The sequence below is a fragment of the Rhinolophus sinicus genome, linkage group LG16, assembly GCF_036562045.2.
Source record: "Rhinolophus sinicus isolate RSC01 linkage group LG16, ASM3656204v1, whole genome shotgun sequence".
Taxonomy (NCBI): domain Eukaryota; kingdom Metazoa; phylum Chordata; class Mammalia; order Chiroptera; family Rhinolophidae; genus Rhinolophus; species Rhinolophus sinicus.
In genome coordinates this window covers 675,054-702,164 of record NC_133765.1, presented here as the reverse complement: position 1 = coordinate 702,164, position 27,111 = coordinate 675,054, and the positions used below count along the sequence as shown (strand labels likewise).

General features: G+C 44.3%; 1 protein-coding gene across 17 annotated transcripts in view; it reads right to left on the bottom strand.

Annotated features, from left to right (window-relative positions):
• Positions 1–27,111, bottom strand: part of GRIK4 (glutamate ionotropic receptor kainate type subunit 4) — a 635,802-nt gene that overhangs the window by 146,952 nt on the left and 461,739 nt on the right. For 14 of the 17 annotated variants that reach the window (XM_074321322.1, XM_074321326.1, XM_074321318.1 and 11 more), the window contains 4 exons: positions 13,535–13,696; positions 11,633–11,842; positions 3,151–3,303; positions 2,124–2,228 (listed from right to left, as the gene is read on the bottom strand). In XM_074321322.1, the coding sequence (XP_074177423.1) occupies positions 2,124–2,228; positions 3,151–3,303; positions 11,633–11,842; positions 13,535–13,696 (630 nt within the window). The remainder of the gene's footprint in view (positions 1–2,123; positions 2,229–3,150; positions 3,304–11,632; positions 11,843–13,534; positions 13,697–27,111) is intronic. The other 3 variants (XM_074321321.1, XM_074321320.1, XM_074321329.1) reach the window with 1 other exon arrangement.

The following is a 27,111-nucleotide window of genomic DNA, read 5'->3' as shown; positions in this document are numbered from 1 at the left end:
TCCACCATGACTATCTCCACACACTCCATTTCCTTACCCTGTTTTATTTTCCCTATAACACTAATCACTACTGACATTACATTATATATGTTTTGTTTGCTTATTGTCTGACCCTAGAATATAAGTTCTACATTTTTTTTAACCTGTGTCTAGAAGACAGCCTGGCACATAGGAGGCACTCAACAGATATTTATTGAAAGAATGAATGAATATTCTTCACTTTATACCCCACAAGCACAGGGAAAAGATTGCCTGACAATTTCCCTGTAGGCTGGCTGCTTCATTTGTTCAGGCAAGTATGAGCCCGAGGGCACGATTTGAGTTTAATAACCACAAATTTCACTTATTTTTTTTTCTATGTCAGTCTCCCTCCCACACTGTGAGCTCTCTTTCAGGCAGGGACAATTTTTCAGCTTTGTTTCCACGAGCCTGACCCATAGTACAGGCTTAAATGATTGTTAGGTAAACCAATTGACCACTTTGTGAGACTCCATACTATAGTATTAGGCCACCTACTTCAACCCTGGTCCCATCTGGGAAGTTATGAAGAATAGTAGCAGTTTTCGTTGCTTAAAGACCATATAGCTCTGGCCCAGAGCTGTGAGGAGCTATTTATAGAGCTGGCACCAGGACTCAGGGCTCTTCTCTCTTGGGCTGGGACTCATTCCTTTTACATTTTTTCATCTAAGATGGGTGATCAGGCCTCATGGCCCCTTGTAATCAATGTCCTCCTAGAAGGAACTCGAAGGGACCTTGTGAGAAGTGGTAAAACAGAACCTCTCAGACATGGTGATAGGATGTTAACATGACAGGCCTGCAAAATGTTTGCCCAGGGTGCCATCAGAATCACCTTGGGTGTTTGACTGCATGGGTTCCTGGGTCCTAGGGCTACCTAATCAGACTCTTATGGGGTAGAGTCTAAAAAAAAATCTGTGTTTTTACCAAATTACCAAGGTAATTTTAATGCATGATTTATCATAATGGTCAACAACTTGGGCTTCAGAGTTAGAGGTATTTGGGTTCAAAACCAGTTGCTATTACTATGCATTCAAGGCCACATGAGTCAATCGCCTCAGTTTCCTCACTTGCAAAATGGGAATTAATAAAAAGTACCTACTTTGTAGGGTTACACGAGAAAATACACGACACACTTAATGCAGTATATGGCCCATGTGAGAACTTACTAAATGAAAACTGTTGTGATGATGGTGTTAATTATGAAGGTGAAGACACGATTCTTAATAATCCGGAGAGGCAATCTTGCAATGGGATGTCCCCTTGTTCAGCAGCTCTGAGAGTCAGGAAGCTCTTCAATATGTCTGCTTCCTGCTATAATTAGTGCACCACTTCCTAATCCTCAGGTTATTTAAGGTTGGAGAAGGGCTAGGCTAAGGCTAGAGAATTAATTCTTAGAGTGATGGGAGGTTGGGAGATCTTCAGAGAGACACTTGGAGTGGCTGTCAGAACCCCTGTTTCCTCTGATGGAAGAGAATCGGAGAAAAGGAGAAGGTTAATGCAGGAGAATAAGAAAAAGAGTGGTGAGTTGAAAGGAGCTACAAAGAACAAAGCACCCCTAAGTTGATGGGAGAAGACAAGTAGCAGACAGGAGAGGAGGAGTGACATGATTGGCATGGTGGTGGTAGTGGGGAGCGTGGGTCAGAAAAGAGCTAAAAGGAGAGAACTGGCTGTTCATTCTAATGCCAAAGGAATTCCTCAGCCCCCATGGGACCTGACGGGTGTCTGACCAGCAAGCAACCTGGAGTCTGACACTGCTCAGGGTTAGGGCAAGATTCAGGGAGTACAGTAATTCAAAATAGTGGACAAGGCTTGGGAATTCCTTCCTTACCTGTCACCCCCTTGCCTCCCTTCTCCCCTTAATAAAGCATGGTTGCCCCTTTCTTGGTATTTTGCTGGGGAGGCAGCCCCTGATCCACATCAGCTGATCCTTGAGGCAGGAAGGGGGGAAGCCAGCACGTGCCAGAAGTCTTTCATAGGATGCAGCATGTTGTTCTTGGGGGTAACTGAGAGCAGGAGGCCATTCTGAGTGCCAAGGTGAAATAGGTTGGGGACAGAGAAAGGAACAAAGAGGAGGTCTGCCACCATGGCAGCATAGCTAGGCTTACCTGCTGAAAACCATTCCTTGTGAACTGTAAGATTTTCAAGGCATAGTTGGACCTCTGGCCTTTGCTGTTGAATTCAATGTGGCCGGTGAGACCTTCCAATTCTACCTGTCCAAGAGAGAGTGAGTTACAGCACCAAATAGGCCCCATGTTCCACTTGGCCCAAGCAAACATTCTGCACATGTGCTATTTAAGCATGCCCAAATAGCATACCCAAGGAACAAGTCATCAAGATCTGTTCTCCTGCCCACCTTTCAGCCATGGGATCTTGAGACTACAAATGTGATGTCTCTGAAACTGGTTCAGAATTGGCCGGGGCTGGAGGAGGGGAAGGATGGCTCATACCCAATGATCTCACAGCTGTTGCATAAACCAACACAAGGCCACGACGCTAACTTGAGCTCAGATCCCCCTGAGCTCCTCCTCTAGGCCCTTGGCTGTTAATAGCATTTATCCTATTTTGAAAAAAATCCAAGAGGTCACAAAATGGCTCACCCACCCCCAGACTACAAGAAGTGAGGATGAACGGACTGAAATGCAAAATCCAAGCCATTCTGCTCCAGACTCCTCTGACAGATGTCTTCTTTGTGGGCTAGAGATCCATGTCCGTCCACTGGAGAAGGCACGGCTGGGAGAACACGGGGCACCTGGTACCAAGTTAAGGGAGCTGGGCCTGCAACTCCCTGCGGGAACATGGGCTACAGCAACATCGTACGTTTTCATTTGTGTGGAATTTTTCTGGGACCACCTGTGAGCCAAGGGGTCAGGTTCCAAGCCTGGAATCTAGGGAGCCCTTAATAGTCTAAGGCTCTTGAGGGCAGTTGTCTTGTAAACAAACTTGCCATGGGTTCCTGGTGATTTTAGGGATTAGGGAACCAATGTGACCCATCATCCATTGAATGGTGTTGCCACAGATTGCTTTGTTATCTGGGGCTGTGATAAATTGCGGAGGCCTGGACATTCATGACCCTGAAGTGATTCTCCCACTGGCAGGTTGGGCATGGCCCACAGGGCCCCAGCCACCCCTTACCATGCGCAGGTAGTTCATGAGGCTGGTGCCGTGCTGCCAGATCTGCGCCGAGCCACAGGACAGGGGCTTCACACCAATTTCCTGGCTCCGGTTCAGTTCCTGCACCGCAGTCACCACAGCATAGACAGCGTCAAACAGCAGGGCTGAGGAGAGCTGGGCGAGGGCAGAGGGCAGTTCTCAGATAGAGGAGGCCATGTGGGTGGGCCAGGGTGGAGGAGCAGAGCAAGGAAGTAATAGGTGTAAAAGAAGGGAAGGGAAAGGAGGAAGAAAAGGGAGAAACACATGGAGGAGGAAAACAGGAGAAAAGCAAAACAAAGAAGAAATAAGTGTGTGTCTTTGTTGCCGTTGGCCCACCTCCAGTCTCTGGACTAGCTCCACTTCCTCCACTAACAGTCCAGGGCTCCCCCAGGGCAGACAATGGTGGCAAAAGGATTGGACCAACAAACCAGCCTTTTGGGCCCCAAATGATTTCAAGGATATCCTTTTGTCTCTTTGCTGCAGGGCAGTACCAACTTCCATTGCTCTCAGAGATCCCCATGAAGGGGACAGAGTTGCCTGTCTCAGGAACCCAGTCACTGCCCTCAGATATGCCCATTCTACAGGGCTCAGTTGAAGATCACTTCCTCTGGGAAGGCTCCCATGATATTGTTTCTTCTTAGATGTACTGATTATTACAGTCCATGTTGTACTATTAATTTGATAGGTATGTATGAAGTACATGCTAAGTTCAAAGCTCAAAGATGAATAAGACCCTATTCTTGTGGTAGGTTATAGTGGAATAGGCGAAGGGGTACACAGAGACAGGACAAAATAAGGGTAACATGAAACTGAGTCAGATGAACACACAAAGGTCTGTGAGGCTCCAAATAGGAAGATAGCTTACCTGGCTGGGTAATCAAGAAAACGTTTCTTGGATGCAGCATTAGGACTGAGCACTAAAGGTTTTGGTAGAAAAATTACTGGATCTGGGAATGGGGAGCAGCAAAGGAAGGGAGAAAGGAATTCCAGATATGGAACTGTATGAGCAAAGATAAAGAGGTGGAAAGTATAGAGCACACCTGGAAGGGAGGATGGGAAGGGAAGAAGCAAGAAGCTAGAAATGAGGCAGGGGTCTTACTCTGGAAGGCTGGAAGGCCAGGGGGAAGAGACCAGTGCAGTTTTTGTCCATATTTTTATCTCCCTATTACATTGTAAGTTCTTAGGGCAGGAACATGCAGGGCCTTAATCTCTCCATCCTGTATAGTTTCTAGCACCAGGACCTGGCATGTGGTAGGCCTCCAAGACATATTTCTTGAATCAAATTAAATTTTGGGTAAAATCTGCCCACAAGACTCCGCCTGAACACTATATGAAGTTAAGTGGATGTTAGCATCCCTTGGGGAGGGAAAGGCTGAGAAGTGTTTGGATGGAGATGGTAGGAACAGAAGAACAGAAGACACTTGTTGTTGGGGAATGTGCCATGAAAGAAGGCGATGACACTATGCTGTGTACATAAGGTCCCTGACAAGAGAGCCCTACTGAGTGTAAACAACTATAGGGTCAACTCTGTCCAGGGGCCCTGAGGGGAGGCCCAGGAAGGCAGGAGAGGCCTTCTGAGAGGAGTGATGTCAGAGGTAGGAAGTCCACACACTACCCCATTACAAAGCAACTTCCTTCACTGAACTGTGACATTCTATCATGGGCAATGCAGTACCATCCCTTCCAAGACTCTTCTTTCAACATAGGCAATAGTTGAGATCATTCTCCATGTGACTTCTTCCAACCTTCCTTCTACCTGGCCAGGCCCTGAGCACTAGGTTGGAGGCAGGGAGGCCATTTTGTGACCTCTTGAATTTTTTTCGAGCTTTGCAGACAGAGTGTAAGCAGCTTGAGACAGTGATGTGCAGGAAAGAGAGCCTGAAACCAGGAGCGCTGAACCTGGAGTCCAGATCCCAGCCCTTGCTTATGTGCTGAGTGACCTCGGCAGGCTGCTGAACCTCGCTCAGAATGAGCGCCCTTATCTGCCTCACAGGTCTCTATGGCAGAGGTCACCATTCCTGAGGGTGTGGGCTATGAAGATGCAGACACAAGTCAGAAGGTGCTCAGGGAGTTGAATTAAGGCTCTGGAGAGTAGTAAGAACAGGGTGTGATAAAGCAGGAAACAGTTTGGGAAGAGTGACTTATTTCCTTCACAGTTTGGCTAGATGTGGGGCAAGGAGGCCTGTAATAGGAACTGGGTGGGCTGACGACTTTCGATAATCTTTCTAAAAGGCAATTACAGGGAAACCCGGCCGAATACAGTTCTATGCCCCAACCCAAGTTCACTTGCAAAACTGCCTGGCCAGTGTATTTCCCTTTTTCCCTCTCACCCACCCCTCCCTCCTTCTCTTGCTCCTTTTCTTCCTCCCCACGTTTATTCAGCCCCTATGATCTGGCAGGGACTGGAGATCTCCACATCCCCCATCATCTGCCAAGGTGCTCCAGCCTAGCATGACCACTGTGTCCCCTCTGCCTGCATTGGGTCTCCTACCCTCCCAGCTCCATCACCTCTCCTTTACCCAAAGCTTGGTCCTGAAGCCACCTGTGACCTGCAGACCAAGCCGGTCAGGGCACCTACACAGTGTGATCAAGATGGAAACCTCTGCAGTCCTGCTGAGCCGTGTTGACCAGCCAGGCTCCTCCAAGTCCCTCCCATCCATCATCCATCATCCTTCATTCCCTTCTTCACCCCACTGCCTTTTCTCCTTTGCAGCTCAGCTCCTTCTTCATTTGACTTGCGGCTCACCTGATTGATGCCTGATGCTTCTTGGTCAGCTTACAATTGTCCATGTCCTTTGCATATAATTCATTTTCTCCTGAGCACATGTGGCTCTTTTATTAATGGGCCTCTTACATTTCCTTGCCAAAAGGACATATGAAAATTATGAATGCTATAGACTCTCCAGCTTAGACAAACATCTACCTGATGGGATAGTTATCCCTACTGACATTGGCTTCTAGATCCTTCCGTTTGGCTATTTAAATGATCCTGTAAACTCATTTCTGTCCCACCTTCTCCCTTGCTTCCCAGTTAATCTTTCAATTCTGAGACCCTCAAAATTAATGAGTGTTAGAAGGGGAAAGGAGCCTAGAAATCAACTGGTCCAACTCTCTCATATTTACAAATGAAGAACCAAGTCTCAAAGAGTTCTCTTGCCTACTGTCACCAAGCAAGACAGTGGCAGAGCCAGGATTGGAGCCCCAGCACCGTTTTCCCTGGTCTGGTTTGTACCCTCTCTGCAGCAATGTCTTTCCACCTCACTTCCCAACCAGGCACCTCTCCAGAAGCTGGGAGTATGTCATTGCTCTATCAGATTGATTCTTGTGCTTAGTCTCCTGAGACAACATGGGCAACCTTTCTAGATGTGGTTACCTTCTCAATAGCAGACAGGAGCATGAGGCTCTTGGGTCAGAGCTGGGGGCAGGGAATGGTGGTGGTCAGAGGCCTCTCTGCTGCTCTGGATTTGGACATCATCCAGTTTGCCTCCTGAGCTGACTGATTGTTTGTCCTGATGTTAACCGCTTAGTTAACAGCCACTTGGAACTTCTGTTGGAACAGGACTTATAAGGGTAGAACAGAGGGGGCAGAAGAAGGGTACCACCAGTTGTTTACCTAGCACCCATTTTCCCCTTTTTTCTCCCTAACATAACCTCCATTTCATTCAGGCGTCCTCCCCTCCCCCAACCAGCCTTAGCTCCCAAGTGAGCCTGAGTGGTCCAAGAGTCATCTCATCCCTCTGTGTGATTCAGGACTGGGCAAATGGCCCAATTCTGACCACCGATACATGAACTGAGGCCTGGAGTGAGGGATGGCTTCTCAGAAGAGCTTCCTGTCTCTAAGAGAGGCACTCCTTCTGCCTTTGGGCATTCCTGTCCCTGGACATTATGCCTGGACCACTGGCAGTCATCCTTGCTCCAGCCTGAGGATGATGTTGGCACCAAGGGGGACACAGCTGAGTTGCAAGGAACATGGGTTTGCAACAAAATCCCTCTGGAATCTGCCCTACCTCTCAACTTGCGATGACACGGAATGATATATTTCCTTTTGTTTGCACGAGGCAGTTTAATTCAGGATTTCTGTTACTGGAAACTGAGAGTACCCTAACTGGTACCAAGGCCCTGGGGAACCCCTTTGCTCTTAGAGGTACTATTGACCCAGGCCCCTAAAGAGCCCTGGGCCTCATCTCCTCTCCAAAGGGCTCTTCTTCTCATGAGGCTGCACCCTGGTCCCAGAGATACCCTCCTCACGTCACTGAGGACTTGCAGACACAGCTCCCCACACCACTTCTCACATCCTCCCACCGGGCCCCAGTGCGTTTTTCATGGCTAATGCTCTTTTATTAGTAAAGGATCCACATGCTGGGAGAGGTGTGTGTGCCTGTTTGCAGTGTTCTCTGGCATCTCAAACTTCGTGGTTTCTGAGTGCGTCTATTAACTACAACCCCAACAAGGCATGCTGGGGAAGGGAGCAGATGGAAGGGACATCGTCGAGGTTCCTGTCTCCTCTCCATCTGTGTATTCAGAGAGGTGACCCAGTGACATAGGTGACATATCCCCAGTATGCTCTGGGCTTCACAGGCCCATCAGAGCTCAGTCTGTCAGCCTGGGCTGATCTGAACTGAAAACTCCTAAGCCCCAAACATCTTCTCCCCTCCCAGTCCTGTCTCCTCAGGGTCCTCCATATATAGCCAGACGTCTCTTTTCTTGAAGGCTCCTGGCAATCTGCCCAAGCCTCTCACCTGGACCTTCCACCTGCTTCTCTGAGACTTTGCCTTGCATCCTACTTTTCTCCAGCTTATCTGCCCTGCCATCACCAGTCTCCTCCCTCCCCTCACCCAGTTTTACCTCTGATGGTGTGAAAGCTTGTAATCTCTATCTCATCAATTTTCCATGTCCATCCTGAAAAACCTTTTTGCTCTCCTAATTGCTTTCTCTCTCTGATATTATTTACTAATTTAGCTCTGGAAAGCCTTTGGGACAGTCGGCGAAAAGCAGTTCTGGTACAAAACATTTCTCTCTCTTTCCATGTCTCCACTTCTAGGCCTAATGTTCCTGCCAGTTTTTCATCTCATTTCCCTTCCCTTTCACAAAGAACCTCCTCTGTCTTTCTGTGGTTTCTTTTCCCCATCTGCGTGTACCTGCCTCTTGGTCTAGTCTCTGCTTCTCCTGTCCCTGTCTCTTCTAAATATTCAATCCCCCAAATGCCTCAATCCTTATTTAAAATGCTCTATTCTTTCTTGGCACCAAAATGTTGCTTGGCAAGGAACCCTCAATTCTCTTGTTTTTATATTTTCATTTGGTTCCTCATTGTTATGTTCTTTTGAGCTATTTGTAAATCGTTCAGGGGAATGAAAGACTCCATATGAATTAAGATGAGTCAATCTGAATCAGGGAATCATGGCTCAGTTTCTTCCCCCAGCCCTCAAATTAAAACATCTTCTAAATACATACCTGTGACTTGCATCTTCCTGACATCCCCACCCCACAGATCACTGGATTCCCAGAGTCCTCTTGGATGCCCATTTGTCTTTGAACCTTTGTAACTTAAACTCTGCTCCCCAATATAATACCAGGGCAGGAAGCATTAAAATCTCATGGAATGGTTCTTGCAATCTGGGTTTTATTCAATTAAATAAACACTTATTTACAGACATCTGTTTTAACCTAAATTCTTTTTTTTTCATCTTTACTTATGTTTATTTGTTTGTTTATTTTTTTAACATAAATTCTAATTACTTAATCTAGCCCTCTATAATTTTAGTGATTTTCCACAATTTAGTGCTTTGCAGTGCGATTACTGGGAATGGTGCGTGAAACTAATGGGTACATGTCTCCATTCACAACACTCCTTCTGCTTGCATCATCTCAGGCGAAGCACGTTTGCAGTTTGGTGCCGGCCACCTGGGGGTTCAGCCTGGGTGGGGGGGGGGCACTGAACTTTCTTTCATGGTTACACCTCAGTTCAGCTACTCCCTCTCCATGCTCTTAGAACTGGGCCCCCTTTCCAGCAAGCTCCACCTGGAACACTGTTGGCCCGACTGAAAAGGTGAGGAAGAGAGTGAGGCTTGCACACCAGTAGGGAGGAAAAGAAACAGGAGAGAGAAAATGGCAAGAGTAGAGAGGGACCATAACGTGTAGGAAAGCAGGAAGAGAAAGAGAAAGGAGGTTATGCGACAGAGGAAGGAAAAAGGAAAGCATGACAAGAGGAGCTGAGAGAAGGAAAAGAAAGAGAATGGGACTGAGGCAGAGAGAGAAGGGGAGAGGAAAAGGGAAGAAGAAGAGGGCAGTGGAGTTGAAGAGGGAGAGGGAAGGAGAGCCGGTTCCCGCTGAGATGGGAGCTGGTGGTAGCCTGTTTCGAAAGCTGGATGGGGAGACAAAATCAGGCTGTGCTTTCCTGAACCTGATTATTTCTTGCCTTCCAGTTCCCCAACAAATTAAAGAGTTGGGTTATTTGTGCTGGGAATTTCAGCTCCCGAAGTGACAGGAAGAGAGATGCTGCTTTTTAAAAGGTAGTTGCTAAAGTGAGAAGCCTTGAGAAAGATTTGTTGCTGTTTGAAGCTGTGAGCCTCCTTTCCGTTCCACATTCTTCAAGGTGAGGAGTTTCTGTAACACCTTCCATTCTGTCTCAGAGGCCACAGCGACTATGGCTGGAAGGTGCTTCGTCACCGAGAGGCACATTTGGGCTCTTGTCCAGTCTGCATTGAAATACCAACCCCTGGGGACCCTCAGTGTGCCACATAGATCTTCTGTGCCTCAGCTTCCTCATTTGTCAAAAAGGGGTGCATGACCACTTTTATCTGTTATTAGGATGCCATAGGAGAAAAAGGAGGTCAAGGTAGGACAATTTCATGGGGAGTGCTACAGTATTGTTCGGCTCTCTGCCGAGATGAAAGCAAATGGATGAGCGTCCTGGTCTCCTCAGCTAGAAACAACACGTCCCAATTTTACTGGCAAAAAAACCAAAGGGGCTTGGCCAAAAGAAAGCTGACAAGTAGAACCGGAATCTGTGGCCCAGGACTGGTTATCCCCTCCCAGTGACCAGTTCTGGGTGTAAGGCTCACACTTGTTCTTCTCACACCGTCCCTCTGAAGCACTGGAGCGGGCGTGACACAGGCTAATTCTTTTTCTCCACGCCCAGCAGGAGCGTCTCCAGAGAACCCACCCATTCCCCACATGCCCCCAAGTATTCTCAGGTAGCACAAGATGCTGAGATCTTGGGAGAACTGAGACTGGATTGGGAAGAAGAATGAGGTCAGGGTGTTACATCTTTTAAACTGCCTGCGGTTACTTTCATGTGACAGGGCACCATACCCAGGAGCAAGTCAGTGTTTGGATGCCTCTATGCCCTGCACAGTGTCCTTCACACAATAAATGAGCATCAGCAAGGCATTTGCTCCCCCTCCTCTAGAAAGCCTTCCCTGGATTCTCCAGGCAGAATAGAGGAGCTTCCCTCTGCTTCCCCAGGAGCAGCCTACCCCTCAGAACCATTTTCCTAGAGGTGGAGGCAGGTCTTGCTTGCTCCTCATGTTGCAGAGCTGGACGACAAGGAATTGGGCCTTCTCTGTGGAGGATCACATGATGAGCCCCAATCCTTCACCTGCTCTGTACTTAGACCCTTTGCCATGTGACTTCACATTTTTTTTTTTTCCTCTGCAAGGTGAAGTATGTTTCCTCATCCCCTGACTTTGAGTTTGTGTGCATGGCTTTCTTTGGCCAACAAAATGAGATGGACGTTACCATGTGAACGTTTGGGGAGCCTAGGCCTAAGAGGTCTTGTGTGTTTCCACTTGCTTTGCCATCTTTCTGCCACCACCATGAGAAAATGCCAGGCCAACCTGCTTGGTCAAGGCAAGGATGGGATGTATGTGGAACAGAGCTGCCCCAGTCAGGCCCAGCCTAGATCAGCCGACCCCTATCATTGAGTTTGCTCAGTCAGATCTGCAGAGCTGCCCAGCTGAACCAGCTTAGGTGAGACAATCCCTAGCTGACTCTCAGATCCTGGAGCTACATAAATGCTTATTGTTGGATGCTAGTGAGATTTTGAGGGTTGGTGTTTACACAACATTTCTGTTGCAAAAGCTACCTGACACATTTACTAATGTGTATCCCAGTGACTGGCATATAGAATGTTAAATGAACTCATTTGATGAATAGCTGTGCATCGAAGATAGAACCATATCCCATTTTATCTTCATGACAATCCTCAAAGATGGTCAAGCATAATTAGCTCAAAATCACAGAGAAAAAGGCTGAGGTCCAGAAGGGTTACACAGTGACCTAAGATCACACCACAAGACAATGACAAGGCCAGTACCTGAATCCAGGTCCTGTGCCGCCGAGGCCAGTGTTCTTCCCAGCACTTGTGAGCACAGCAAGAGCTGGCCCCACAGCCTGTGGAAGGTACTGCTTGGACTTTGTGTCGGGTCCTTACAAACCATCCTCCCAGGTACCAAGGGCCTCTCACCTGCCTTCTTGTGGTCCATGTGAGCACTAATAGAAGGGCTGAAACCCTCCAACAGAAACTGGAAATGTGATGCGGGGACATTTCATTGCAGTCGGCCAGATGCCAGCTGTGGAATGGTTTGAGTTGGAGAGGAGGCAGCAGGTTTCCTTCCCTAATGTTGTGCTGTGAGCCTCTCAAGTCCATTCGCAGCTCATTAGAACACTGGAGAGACTATGAGAATGGCAGACAAGACCAAGGGGACAGGGCTTGTTATCCTGCTGGGAGGGATGAGCCTGGTCCTATCCATGACGCTGTGCTTCCGGACGTTCCTTACTGTCCCTTAAGTCATCTAATGGGAGTGAGGACCCCTTTCCTTCAGACGTTTCATCCTCAACAAATCCTCCCTATGGATTCTTACCTCTTTTAGGTCTAAAATACCTTGTTGTAATGTGCTCCATAACCTTCCATAAAACTTAGTTCTCAAGCCCCTTTCTCCTGTCTGGTTCTTCCTGAGCTTTGCATGAGTTCTGACCCCTCAGCCACTTCTTCCTTCCGAAGCTTTCCACCAGGATACACAATCAGAAAGGCACAGAGTTTGGTAAAACCACTTTGCCTATGGCCCTGCCTTCAGCAGACCCAGCACTACTAGATCACCACCTTGGACAACTACTAATTAGGTGCCAGTGTCCAGAAATGGCCTTGCCTCTGAACATGTCTTATCAAAAACAGGTAGGTATTGCTTCTATTTCAAAAACCCACTGGAGAATGTCTCACTCCAGGAAGGTACCCGATTCCATTGCCATCTCCTAAACCTAATTCTTTTCCATTTCGAAGTCATTATTCCACCTGCCTCACTTATTCATTCATTCATTTGACAAATACCCATTGATTACTTTCGTTTTGCCAGACCAATTTATAGTACAGTGTGGCAAGGGAATCATGGTCCTAGAGAAAGGCAACAATGGCATAGTGTTTAAAACTGTGAACTGTAAACCCACATCGTCTGGATTCTGATCCTAGTTCCTCTGCTCATTAGTTGTGTGATCCTAGGCTGCTTACTTAACCTTTCTGTTCCATCATCTCTAAAGTGGAGATACTGATAGTAGTTACCTCAGAAAGTTGTTGCGAGCATCACATGAGCTGCTTTATGGGGTTTTTGGAGGTCTAACTGTAACATGGCTAGGATAGGACCTAGAAAGCCATGCAATCCCTATCTTCTGAGAACCTGTCTTTTAACAAATGGACACAAGCAGACATACCTGACCTGCTCCACAGAGTAAAGACTTCAAACCTAAGGGAGAATGGCAGGGAAACCTTTGCTTCCATCATATACACAGCAGGGGAAGGAAGTCCAAGGAGGAAGAATATAGGTGAGGGCACAAAAGAAGCCTCTCTGGACGAACTTCTACTTGGGACAGTGGTCCAGTGTGATGGACCAGGAGTCAGGAGTCTCAGAATCTAGTTTCAGCCTGCAAAAGGCTTGGTGTTTGCCCTTGAAAAAGACCCCCATACCGCCCAGTCCCAGTCTGGGCTTCAGTGTCCCCACCTGAAAAATGAGGGAGTAGGTCAGCTAAAGACCCTTCCAATAGTAAGATTCTTGGATTCTAAAATCAGGTAGCTCTCAGCAACAGTATCATCAGGAGTCTGGCCCCAGGATGCTTACAGACATCACTAAATGACAACTCGGTGCCTCCACACAACTCTCTCCCTGCTGTCTCCTCCACCAACCTTCCTGTTTACAGCTCACTATGTCCCAAATCTTTTCCCTTGTAACCACTTCCAAACACTTGTATGCACCTCTTTTTGAGCTGGGCCTGGAGAAGTCTGGACTCCAGGAGGGTTTGTGCCCCCCCATGTCTGGCCCAGTGGGGGATGTATGTGGAGGCAAAGGGGTACCACAGAGGGGCTATGGTAGGTACTTACCGCAGGCCCAGGAAAGGGCACATGGTCACAGTTCTCCTGCCAGGACTGGTTGAGGCTTTGGGCAAACTCTTGGAAGAAAGCATGTGATTGGTTGAAAATGGAAAATCCCAGGATGTTGACACGATCATCCACAAGGCTGTCCATTCTCTGGAGCGAGAACTCCTGGAAAGACCCAGCAGTCAGATACAGAACAGAGTTAGGAAGGGAAGAAGTGGGGGGACTTTGCTGACTCACATCGGGGTTTCATTCTAGTCAAATGAACACTTACTGCCAGGTACTCTGCTAGGCACTAAGGGCCAAGAGATAACTAAGAGTTGCCCTTCTGAGAGCACACAGTGTTGGGAGAGGGGAGAGAGAAAAAGAGAAATAAGCAGAATAATCTCTAAGAAATGTATATGTCAGATGCCATAGATGGAGAGAGAAAGAAAACACGGATGTGCCTGGTAGGGGCAGAACTGCATTCACAGGTGTGACCATTGAGCTGTCTTGAAGGATGCATAGGCATTTTCTGGGTGAAAAAATGTGGATGAACAAAGACTATTCCAGACAGAAGTCACCATGGATACAGACGCACAGAAGGAAGAAAGTGTGTGGCCCTTTCATTCAGCTGCCTGCAGAAGCATTGCTCCTCAAAGTGTGATCCACAGAACACCTGCCATCAGATTCACCCAGGTACACTTAAAAAAAGGGATGATTCCTGCACCTCACCTAACACCAAATGAATCTGAGGCTTTGTGACTGAAGCGCCAGGAGTCTGCATTTTCAGCAGATGCCAAGGTCTTATGCACACCAAAGTTTGAGATTTCCAGGTTAGCACGTAGGATGTATGAGGGTGGGTAATGGTGGGAAATGAAGCTGGAGAGGTGGGCAGGGGCCGAGCTTAAGGGGCCTGGATGCCAGGCTAAGGGGCTTGCACTTTATCCTGTATGAGATGGGACCTGAGGCGACTGGAAGTAGATAAGTGACAAGATCAAGACTGCTTTTGAAGAATCTCCATCTGAAGGTCTGCAGATAGAGCTTTTCATTCATTTCACAAATATTCAAGCACTTACTGTGTACCAGACATAGGCACCAAAGATGTTCTAGGCACAGAAGATATGAACTACAGAGAGTTTCTGTTCTCAAGGAGCTTGCAGGTTACCATAAGAGAAAATTGTAAGTAAACAAATAAATACATATAATTCCAGATATCTATGGAGGGGAAGAGTGGGGGACTGCTACTTCAGATGAGGCAGTCAGAGAAACCCCATCTAGGGCAGTGACATTTCAGAGCTCAGGGGAACTCTCTCAGAACACATGGCCCTCATCCAATAACATGGTACCACCCAGGTGTTAGCTCAGCAAGCTAAACCCTGCAGGTGTGAGTCCCACTGAAGCCAGTCAGTGTCATAAGGAGAAGACTCTCTCTCCTCAGGCGGGGTAGACCTCCAAGGCCATCCTTGGGCATCCACAAGGAAACCAGGCAGGGAGGTGTGGATTATTTGGCTCCCCAATCCCGGCTCCTGGGAAAATGCCTTCAAATATGAGTCAGGTCATCTTCGTGCACTGAAGTCACATCCATCACACGTTCATTGCAAGCGCCTCACACACAGCTCTGCACTGCGTGGGCACATGGTAGTTAAGACATCAGGACTAACCCATCCACCACCCCCCGACATGACAGATGGAAGGTTCCTTGAGCTTCCTTCCTGGCTAGGCAGAGACATTGCTTTCTTTCAGGTGGTCTCTTTTCTTAAGACTTCATGCCTCCAGGCCCCTGGCACACCCCCTGCACCCTCCTTCGCACCTGCAGTCAGCCACGGCCAAGGCCTCAGGCTACAGGCCTGAGCTCCCCTGTTCAGAGTCCAGCCTCATTAGCTGCTACCGCACACTGAAGTTACAAAGATTCCTTTGGAGACACCAAGCCCTGCCACTGTGGAGTCAGATGAGGATGGTGTGTACTTTGGGTGCTGCCACATTCCTGGTAGGGGAACACAAACATGCCAGAGAACGTATTGATTCATAAGCTGATATTATGTTATGTCTCTATAACAGAGCAGCTACCCATGTGCTGTGGGCTATCAGCAGGCACAAGGGGACAGATGGCTAATGAGAAGAGATTCATCTGGCAAGGGGGGCGGTGGCAGAGACACAGGCAAGGCTGCTGTTAGGCACCTGAGGGGCCTCACTGGCCATGGTTGGTGTTGGGGGGAATTGGAAGATGTCCCCTCTCCCTTGTCTTCCTGTCGATGTGGGCAGCTCATCGCCTGTCCTCCACCCTCTCCCCAAATGCACAGCCTGGTGGAAGGAAGCCTATTTCAATAAAGCCCTGATGTCTTGGATGTCCAGAGACTCACAGTGGCAACAGGGGGACATAGTGCATAAGAGCTTGGTGTTCAAATCCAGGTTCCATACCATACTGGATGTATGACCTTAGGGAAGGTCTTTCACCTCTCTAGGCTTCATTTCCTCATTTTGAAAAGTGGCAATAATAATGGCAGCAACCTCAGAGGTTAATTCAAGGAATGTGTAAGATCCATGCACAAGGCTTAGCATATCTGACACATGAGAAGTGCTCAACACGTGACAGTTACTAAAATTACTACCATGAGATCTCGGGCAGCTTCTGGCCCTCCCTCTATATTACCTTGTTAGTTCTACTTGTCTTGGAGATCAGAGTTAGAAAGGTGTTTCCTTTAAATGTATGTCCCAGGTACAGAAAGAATGAATGTCAACTGCAGACACTTAGAGATAGCCCTTCTAGAACTCAGCCAGTCTATCTTCTTGTCTATTAATTCTTACTTTCTTATCCCTCACTTACATCTATTTTCAAAGGCCCCCTTAAGATGAGAAGATCCAGGATCTTCCCTGATAATTCACCCTATTTATAATGACTCATGGGAGAGCTTGTGAAAGGACAAGAAAAGGGGTAGTATGTTCTCTTATCATAATTTCCCAGGACACTCTAGGATTCTACTCCCTAAGCACCCTCACAGTCAGAAAATGCTTCTTTATGTCTAAACTTAGACTCTCCCACTGCATTTGAAGACTAGTTTCTAAGTGAATATGGGAAGCAGCTGACCACAGCCAGTTTCTACACAATGAAAATCTTCTAAGTCAATATTTCCCAAAGTATGTTGCTCAGGACACTAGCTTTTCCAGAGGATGTTAACAGAAATTTCATGAAAACAGTTTCATGTTCAAATAAATTTGAAAGTATTGCATGTCAAATCTACCTTTTAAAGAGTCATAACACACATTAGCATATTAAAGTTTTAAAAAAGTGCTAAAGTGGATCAGCTTGTTTAATTTTGTTTAACCCAGAACTTTAAAACATATTGACTATGGAACACGTTTCCCCTCAAAATCTATGAACGTCTCGCAGTAGTGTTCTACAGAACATGATTTGGGAAATGTTACTCTAAACATAGGGAAACATGCATTATGAACCAAACTCAAGTGGTAGAAACATTTTGCTGAGAGGGATATTTCATAAAATTAAAAATTTCACGAGAGATGTCGTAAAAATGGCAGCGTGAGGTGAGCCTCTGTAAATCTCCCCTAGATTTTAAAACTAATCAAACAACTATAACTCCACAAAGGACTCCCTGCCCAGCAGACAGGCAGGACAAAGAGGCCCACTACTGAATTCACCTATAGGTGGGCGAATCATGCGAGCGGGGAAAGAGAGAAGGGAGAAGTGCAGAGATGGACCCACGGGCTCAGGACACAGATCTAGCTCAGCACTCCGAGCTCGCTGCATCCTGGAACTACCACAGCTGTGGGAGAGGGAAGAACTCGGACTGCTAGGGCTCTGTTTATGGACCACAGGGCTGAGGGGGCAGCATATAACACGGTTGAACCCAATGCTCACGGCAGAGACCTCAGAGAAAAGACTGAGGGAAGAAGGCTGAAAACAATGGCTTAAGACCTCACTGCTGAGCAGAGAATGGAAGCTTTAGGCAATGACACTAGCAGCCCCCTCGCTACCCTCCCAGAACTCACCCCGCCCCCACCTGCCTGGTGCTAGATGCGGAACAGTAGCAGTGTCAGATCAAAAGAACAGAATATTTGCTATTCTGAGAATTGTGGGCCACAGACACAGAATCTCAGCCCAACTAGTTCCGGCAAATGGGAGGGAGCTGTGGAAGCAGGACCGGCTGTGGTGATGGTCGCCGCCATTGCTCTGGGCCACCTCTCACAACTCACCCCGCCTCTGGCCTCACCTATCCAGGCAGATCCCTGCAGGAGTAAATGGAAATGCTGAAACACACGGGCTCTGATTCTGGTGCAGGAAGAGCTTTGGAACTTCAAAAGCTCTCTGCATACCCACACGGACACTGGGCCCTGTGACCCAGGCGAACTATTAAGAGAGGAGAAGTCCATCCCCCAGGGAATCCCTCCATTGTGTGAGAAGCTGGAATAGTGCAGAGAAAACAGCACTACTGTGTGAGAGAGAAAAAAATGGCTGTAGTCGGAGAGAAAATAAAACATTCTACCAACAAGTACTGGAGAATAAAAGAAAGACCTCTCCCTATCAACCTATTGAAGAAGCCACTCCTGTAGATGTCTAGGAAGAGAAATAATAAATCAGTAATTGCCATGAATAACCAAGGGGACAAAACAGCTCAGAAAGAAAGTGAAAAGTCTCCAGAAAAGGAATGCAAAGATATGGAAATATGTGACTTAAATGACAGAGAATTCAAGATTGCAGTGCTGAAACAACTCAATGAGATGCAAGACAACACAGAAAGGCAGTTTAATGAACTCAGAAACACAATCAAAGAACAACATGAGCATTTTACGAAAGAGATTGAAATTTTAAAAAAGAACCAAATAGAATTTCTGGAGATTAAGAACTCAATAGAAGAAATGAAGAAAGAAATAGCCAGCTTAGGAAGTAGAGTTGACCAGATGGAGGAAAGAATCAGTGACATCGAAGATAAAACCTGGAAATGAAACGGATGGAAGAAGAAAGAGACTTGAGACTTAAAAGAAATGAAAGAACTCTACAAGAACTTTCTGACTCCATCAGAAAGAGCAATATAAGAATAATGGGCATACCAGAAGGAGAAGAAAGAGAGAAGGGAACAGAGAATATATTCAAACAAATTGTCGATGAGAACTTCCCAAACTTGTGGACAGAACTGGATCCACGAATCCAAGAAGCAAATAGAACACCTAATTACCTCAATCCCAACAGGCCTTCTCCAAGGCACATTGTATTGAAGCTGTCTAAAATCAACGACAAAGAAAGAATCCACAAGGCAGCCAGGGAAAAGAAGACGGTAACCTACAAAGGAAAGCCCATTAGATTATCATCAGATTTTTCAGCAGAAACTCTACAAACCAGGAGGGAGTGAAACCAAATATTCAAACTATTGAAAGATAGAAATTATGAGCCAAGAATAATATATCCAGCATAGATATCCTTTAGCTATGAAGGAGGAATAAAGACCTTTCCAGACATACAGAAGCTGAGGGAATTTTCTAATATACAACCTGCACTACAAGAAACACTAAAGGAGGCTATTTGACCACCATCAACAGGGACAATTTGTGGCAACCAAAACATAAAAAGGGGGAGTAAAGGCCTGAACCGGAATATGGGAATGGAGAAGTAAGGTGCTGAAGAAAATGGAATATTATAAATATGAAACTTTCTTTTAGATAAACTTAAGGGTAACCACTCAAAAAACATGCAGAACTGAAATATACACTGTAATAAAAGACAAAACAGAGGGAAACATCATAGAATACCACCACACAGAAATAATAAACAACAACAAAAAAGGCAAAGAAACAATGGAGACACAGCCTTACCAGAAAACTAAAGATATAATGACAGGAAATCTTCACATATCAATAATCACCCTAAATGTAAATGGACTGAGCTCACCAATAAAAAGGCACAGAGTAGCAGATTGGATCAAAAAACTAAACCCAACCATATGCTGTCTCCAAGAGACACATCTCAGCTACATGGACAAGCATAGACTCAAAGTGAAAGAATGGAAATTCACACTCCAAGCAAATGGTACCCAGAGAAAATCAGGTGTAGCCATAATGATATCAGATGAAACAGACTTTAGGTGAAAAAGTTAACAAGAGACAAAGATGGACATTTCATAATGGTGAAGGGGTCTGTACAACAAGAAGACATAAGAGTCATCAATATTTATGCCCCCAATCAGGGAGCACGGAAATACACCAAGCAACTACTAACAGAACTAAAGGGAGAAATTGACCAAAACACAATTATACTAGGGGACTTAAATACATCATTGACAGCTATGGATAGATCATCCAAACAGAAAATAAATAACGAAATAGCAGCCCTAAATGACACATTAGATGAAATGGACATAATTGACATTTATAGAGCACTTCATCCTAAAACATCAGACTATACATTCTTTTCTAGTGTACATGGAACATTCTCAAGGATAGACCATATATTGTGACATAAAATCAGCCTCAGCAAATTTAAGAAGATTGAAATCATACCAAGCACATTCTCTGATCACAAGGCATTGAAACTGGATATCAACTGCAAAAAGAAAGCAGGAAAAAACACAAACATATGGAGATTAAACAACATACTTCTAAAGAATGACCTGGTCAAAGAAGAAATTAGAGGAGAGATAAAAAGATACATAGAAACAAATGACGATGAAAATACATCCTACCAAAATTTTTGGGATGCAGCGAAAGCAGTTTTAAGAGAGAAATTTATATTATTACAGGCCTATCTCAAGAAACAAGAAAAATTCCAAATAAACAACCTCATGTTACACGTTAAAGAACTAGAAAAAGAAGAAAAAGCTAAACTGAAGGTCAGCAGAAGAAAGAAAATAACAAAAATCAGAGCAGAACTAAATGAAATAGAGAACAAAAAGACAATAGAAAAAATTAATGTGACAAAGAGCTGGTTCTTTGAAAAGATTAACAATATGACAAACAGTTGGCTAGACTCACTAAGATAAAAAGAGAGAAGACACTAGTTAACAAAATCAGAAATGAAAAAGGGGAAGTTATCACGGACGGCACAGAATTACAAAGGATCATCCAAGAATACTATGAAGGACTATATGCCACCAAATTCAACAACCTAGAAGAAATGGACAAGTTCTTAGAAACATATAGCCTTCCAAGGCTGAACCATGAAGAACTGGAAAATCTAAACAGACCGATCACCAGTAACGAAATTGAATCAGTCATCCAAAACCTTCCCAAAAGCAAAAGTCCGAGACCAGATGGCTTCACTAGTGAATTCTACAAAGAGGATCTAATACCAATTCTGCACAAACTCTTCCAAAAAATTGAAGAAGAGACAGTACTCCCTAACTCATTTTATGAGGCCAACATTACCCTGATAGGAAAACCTGGTAAGGACAGCACAAAGAAAGAAAACTTCAGACCAATATCTCTGATGAATACAGATGCAAAAATCCTAAATAAAATTCTAGCAAATCGAATACAACAATGCATTAAAAAGATTATTCATCACGACCAAGTGGGGTTCATCCCCGGGGCAGAAGGATGGTTCAACATATGCAAATCCATCAATGTGATACATCACATAAACAAAATAAAGGACAAAAATCACATGATTATATCAATTGATGCAGAAAAAGCATTTGACAAGATACAACATCCATTTATGATTAAAACACTGAATAAAATGGGTATAGAAGGAAAATACCTTAACATAATAAAGGCCATATATGACAAGCCCTCTGCTAATCTCATAATTAATGGAGAAAAACTGAAGCCATTTGCTCTACGTTCAGGAACACGACAGGGCTGTCCCCTATCACCTCTGCTTTTCAACATAGTGTTGGAAGTCCTTGCCAGAGCAATCAGGCAAGAGAAAGAAATAAAAGGCATCCAAATTGGGAATGAAGAAGTTAAATTGTCACTCTTTGCAGATGACCTGATGCTATATATAGAAAACCCTAAAGACTCCACCAAAAAGCTATTAGAAACAATCAACGAATACAGTAAAGTTGCTGGCTACAAAATCAACGTACAAAATTCCATAACCTTCCTATATACTAACAATGAAATCTCAGAAAAAAAAAATACAAAAAAAGCAATTCTTTTTGCAATTGCAGCAAAAAGAATACAATACCTAGGAATAAACTTAATCAAGGACTGTGAAAGACCTATATGATGAAAACTATAAGACATTTTTGAAAGAAACTGAAGAAGACACAAAGAAATGGAAAGACATTCCGTGCTCATGGATTGGAAGAATCAACATAGTTAAAATGGCCATATTACCCAAAGCAATATACAGATTCAATGCATTCCCCATCAAAATCCCAATGGCTTATTTTAAAGAAATAGAACAAAAAATCATCAGATTTGTTTGGAACCACTAAAGACCCCGAATAGCCAAAGCAATCTTAAGAAAAAAGAACAATAATGGAGGTATCACACTTCCTGACTTTGGCTTGTACTACAGGGCTACAATAATCAAAAGAGCATGGCATTGGCAGAAACACAGACACATAGACCAATGGAATAGAATTGAGAACCCAGAAATCAAACCACATAAATATGGACAGATAATTTTTGACAAAGAAGCTCAAAACATACAATGGAGCAAAGACAGCTTCTTAAATAAATGATGCTGGGAGAATTGGATAACCACGTGAAAAAGAATGAAACTGGACTGCTATTTGTCACCATGTACCAAAGTTAATTCAAAATGGATCAAAGACTTAAGCATAAGTCCTGACACAATAAACTGCATAGAAGAAAACATAGGTACTAAACTTATGGACCTTGGGTTTAAAGAGCATTTTATGAATTTGACTCCAAAGGTAATGGAAGTAAAAGCTAAAATAAACGCATGGGACTATATGAAACTTAAAAGCTTCTGCACAGCAAAAGAAACCATCGACAAAATAAAGAGGCCACCAACTGAATGGGAGAAGATTTTTGCAAACAGTGCCTCCGATAAGGGGCTAATATCCAGAATACACAAGGAACTCATGCAACTCAAAAACAAAAAAACAAACAACCCAATTGAAAAATGGGCAGAGGACTTGAAGAGACATTTCTCCAAAGAGGACATATTAATGGCAAATAGACATATGAAAAAATGCTCAACATCACTAATCATCAGAGAAATGCAAATAAAAACCACAATGAGATATCACCTCACTCCAGTCAGAATGGCTATCATCAACAAGACAAATAGTAACAAGTGTTGGAGAGGCTGTGGAGAAAAAGGAACCCTCATTCACTGTTGGTGGGAATGCAGACTGGTGCAGCCGTTATGGAAGGCAGTGTGGAGGTTCCTCAAAGAATTACGAATAGAATTGCCATATGATCCAGCAATCCCTCTCCGGGGTATCTACCCCAAAAATCTGAAAACATTTAGAGATAAACACACAAATGTTCATTGCAGCTTTGTTTACGGTGGCCAAGACATGGAAACAACCAAAATGTCCTTCGATAGATGAATGGATAAAGAAGTTGTGGTATATATACACAATGGAATACTATTCGGCAGTAAGAAAAGATGATATAGGAACATTTGTGACAACAGGATGGATCTTGAGAGTGTAATGCTGAGCGAAATAAGTCATACAGAAAAAGCAGAGAACCATGTGATTTCACTGATATGTGGTATGTAAACCAAAAACAACAAAAGAACAAGACAAACAAATGAGAAACAGAAACTCATAGACACAGACAATAGTTTAGTGGTTACCAAAGTTTAAGGGGGGTGGGGGGTGGGAGATGAAGGTAAGGGGGATCAAATATATGGTGATGGAAGGAGAACTGACTCTGGGTGATGAACACACAATGGGATTTATAGATGATGTAATACAGAATTGTACACCTGAAATCTATGTAATTTTACTAACAATTGTCACCCCAATAAATTTAATTTAAAAAAATACAAAAAACAATTCCTTTGGCAATTGCAGCAAAAATAACAAAATACCTAGGCATGAACATAACCAAGGATGTGAAGGACCTATATGCTGAAAACTCTCAGACATTTTTGAAAGAAATTGAAGAAGACACAAAGAAATGGAAAGATATCCCGTGGTCATGGATTGGAAGAATCAACATAGTTAAAATGGCCATATTACCCAAAGCAACATAGAGATTTAATGCAATCCCCATCAAAATCCCAATGGCATTTTTTAAAGAAATAGAACAAAAAATCATCAGATTTGTTTGGAACCACAAAAGACCCTGCATAGCCAAAGCAATCTTAAGAAAAAAGAACAATGCTGGGAGTATCACACTCCCTGGCTTTAGCTTGTACTTCAGGGCTACAATAATCAAAGCAGCATGGTAATGGCAGAAAAACAGACACATAGACCAATGGAATTGAATTGAGAACCCAGAAATAAAACCACATAAATATGGACAGATAATTTTTGACAAAGAAGCTAAAAACATACAATGGAGCAAAGACAGCCTCTTCAATAAATGGTGCTGGGAGAATTGGATAGCCACGTGCAAAAGAATGAAACTGGACTGCTATCTGTCACCATGTACCAAAATTAATTCAAAATGGATCAAAGACTTAGCATAGGACCTGACACAATAAGCTGTATAGAGGAAAACATAGGTACTAAACTTATGAACCTTGGGTTCAAAGAGCATTTTATGAATTTGACTCCAAAGGCAATGGAAGTAAAATTTAAAATAAACAAATGGGACTATATCAAACTTAAAAGCTTCTGCCATCAACAAAATAAAGAGGCCACCAACTGAATGGGAGAAGATTTTTGCAAACAGTGCCTCTGATAAGGGGCTAATATCCAAAATATACAAGGAACTCATGCAACTGAACAACAAAAATAACAAACAACCCAATTGAAAAATAGGCAGAGGAGCTGCAGAGACATTTCTTGAAAGAGGACATACAAATGGCAAATAGACATCTGAAAAAATGCTCAACATCACTATTCATCAGAGAAATGCAAATAAAATCCACAATGAGATATCACCTCACCCCAGTCAGAATGGCGATCATCAACAAGACAAATAGTAACAAGTGTTGGAGAGGCTGTGGAGAAAAAGGAACCCTCATACACTGTTGGTGGGAATGCAGACTGGTGCAGCCGTTATGGAAGGCAGTGTGGAGGTTCCTCAAAAAATTACGAATAGAATTACCAGAAGGATTACCCAGCGATACCTCTCCTGGGTATCTACCCAAAAATCTGAAAACATTTATCCATGAAGACACGTGTGCTCTCAGCTTTGTTTACGGTGGCCAAGACATGGAAACAACCAAAATGTCCTTCGTTAGATGAATGGATAAAGAATTTGTGGTATATATACACAATGGAATACTATTCGGCAGTAAGAAAAGATGATATAGGAACATTTGTGACAACATGGATGGATCTTGAGAATGTAATGCTGAGCGAAATAAGTCAGACAGAAAAAGCAGAGAAGCATATGATTTCACTGGTATGTGGTATATAAACCAAAAACAGCAAAAGAAGAAGACAAACAAATGAGAAACAAAAACTCATAGACACAGACAATACTTTAGTGGTTGCCAGAGGGTAAGGGGGGCGGGGGGTGGGGGTGGGAGATGAGGGTAAGGGGGATCGAATATATGGTGATGGAAGGAGAACTGACTTTGGGTGGTGAACACACAATGGGATTTATACATGATGTAATGCAGAATTGTACACCTGAAATCTATTTAATTTCACTAACAATTGTCACCGCAATAAATTAAAAAAAAACATCAAAAAAACTCATAGACAGACAATAGTTTAGTGGTTACCAGTGGGTAAGGGGTGTGGGGTGTGGGAGATGAGGGTAAGGGGGATCAAATATATGGTGATGGAACGAGAACTGACTTTGGGTGGTGAACACACAATGGGATTTATAGATGATGTAATACAGAATTGTACACCTGAAATCTATGTAATTTTGCTAACAATTGTCACTCCAATAAATAAAAAAAATTTTTCACGATTACAGGGGATTAAAGGTCATCTGGTTCCTCCTGCCCACCACGAGCTCCAACACAGAATGCACATTTGGCGCACTCAGGTCCCCTGTGCTCCCCCAGCCATACTACCTGGCTGGCTGCGGCCTTCAGTGAAATGACAGAAAGGGCTGGGCGCCCTGGGGTTCAGGGGACATGAACCCTGAACAGGTTCTCATGGGGACCTTGATTCCTTTCTTATGAATGTCAGAGGAAAATCCTAAGGGTCCCTCCACACTCCCAATGGGATTGTATCCCATTGTCATAACACCAGAGAAACCAAGGTAAAGAACAGAGCAAATGACCATCTGCAAGGCTGAGTGGTGGACCAGAGGCCAAGACCAAGTTACTCCAAGCACATGTCGCTTTGTGACAGCCCTGTGTTGCCACTGCATTTTCATGCATGTGGCCTTTCTCGCCAAAGACCTGCATGTTTCCAGAAGGCAGAGATGTGTGTGCCTCATGTTTGAACCCCATACTGCACCTGGCACAGTGCCTGATACCTGGAAGCTGTTTGGTAAATGTTGGTAACGACCATTGGTTTAAAATGTCTCAATGCCATAGGGTCCTCACTGTGCCCAACTCTGATCACTAATCACAGTCTTACCCCTACAGATGGTATAAGGACATGAGGAGAATCTATACCAACCCTGGATTATCCTGTGGAAGTTGCATTATTGTGTTTGGAAAAACAAATTCTTGACAACTTGTTTTCTTATCATTGGGTTCTTAGCCACTTGTCAAATGAGAAAAGTTTTGCTAAATAAGGTGTTAATTCTTAGGTTTGGCTATTTGTGTCTAGACAGAAGCCTTGAGTTGAAGTTCCAGATCTCCCAACCATAAGTAATTACAATAAAGCAGTAATAATAATAATAATACAACTGCTATGATGTACTGACCGCCAACTGTGTGCCTGGCAGGACTAAGCACTTCATTTACATGCATGATCTCAGTCCACTCAAACCCAGACCCAGCTGACTTCAAAGCCAGTGCTGTACATTCCTATACCATTCTCCGTGGTGCAGCCAGTGTGTGGGGCACCAAGGGTTAGGGGCACTCTGACTTCATTGTGATTGTGCTATGAAATAGCTGGCAAAATTGAGTTAAAATTGAGTTCAGAACACACAACTCGACTTTAAGACCAGTGAAAAGATTTACAGCTACAAAATGAACACTGGTAGTCTAAATGAGTAAAGGGATTACCAAGCATCAACTAAATCTCTGGATTTTAATTACACAGGGGTTCCGGGTTTGGTGTGGGTTTCAGATTGAGAACTAACAACAATCCTGAGAACATGGGAGTGCTGAGGTCTGCCCCACACCATGTCTGTTCAGCATGAAGAACCCAAAGAAGGAATATAAGAAAACACCAGGGTGCAGCAGGTAGGGAGGAATTATAAATAAATGCAGTATAATTAAAGACATGCTAGAGAAGTAGGCAGTCAAATGCAGCTTCATGAACTTGGCCAGCCTCTACTAAGTGTTTTCCAGAGCCTTAGCCATCTCTATAAAACCTCTCTATGGTCACTGTCATTTGAGCCACAAATGCTTCCCTGCTGGCCTGTCAGCTGTCTCTCTCATTGTTGTATCCCCACTGCCTAGAGAAAATCACTGA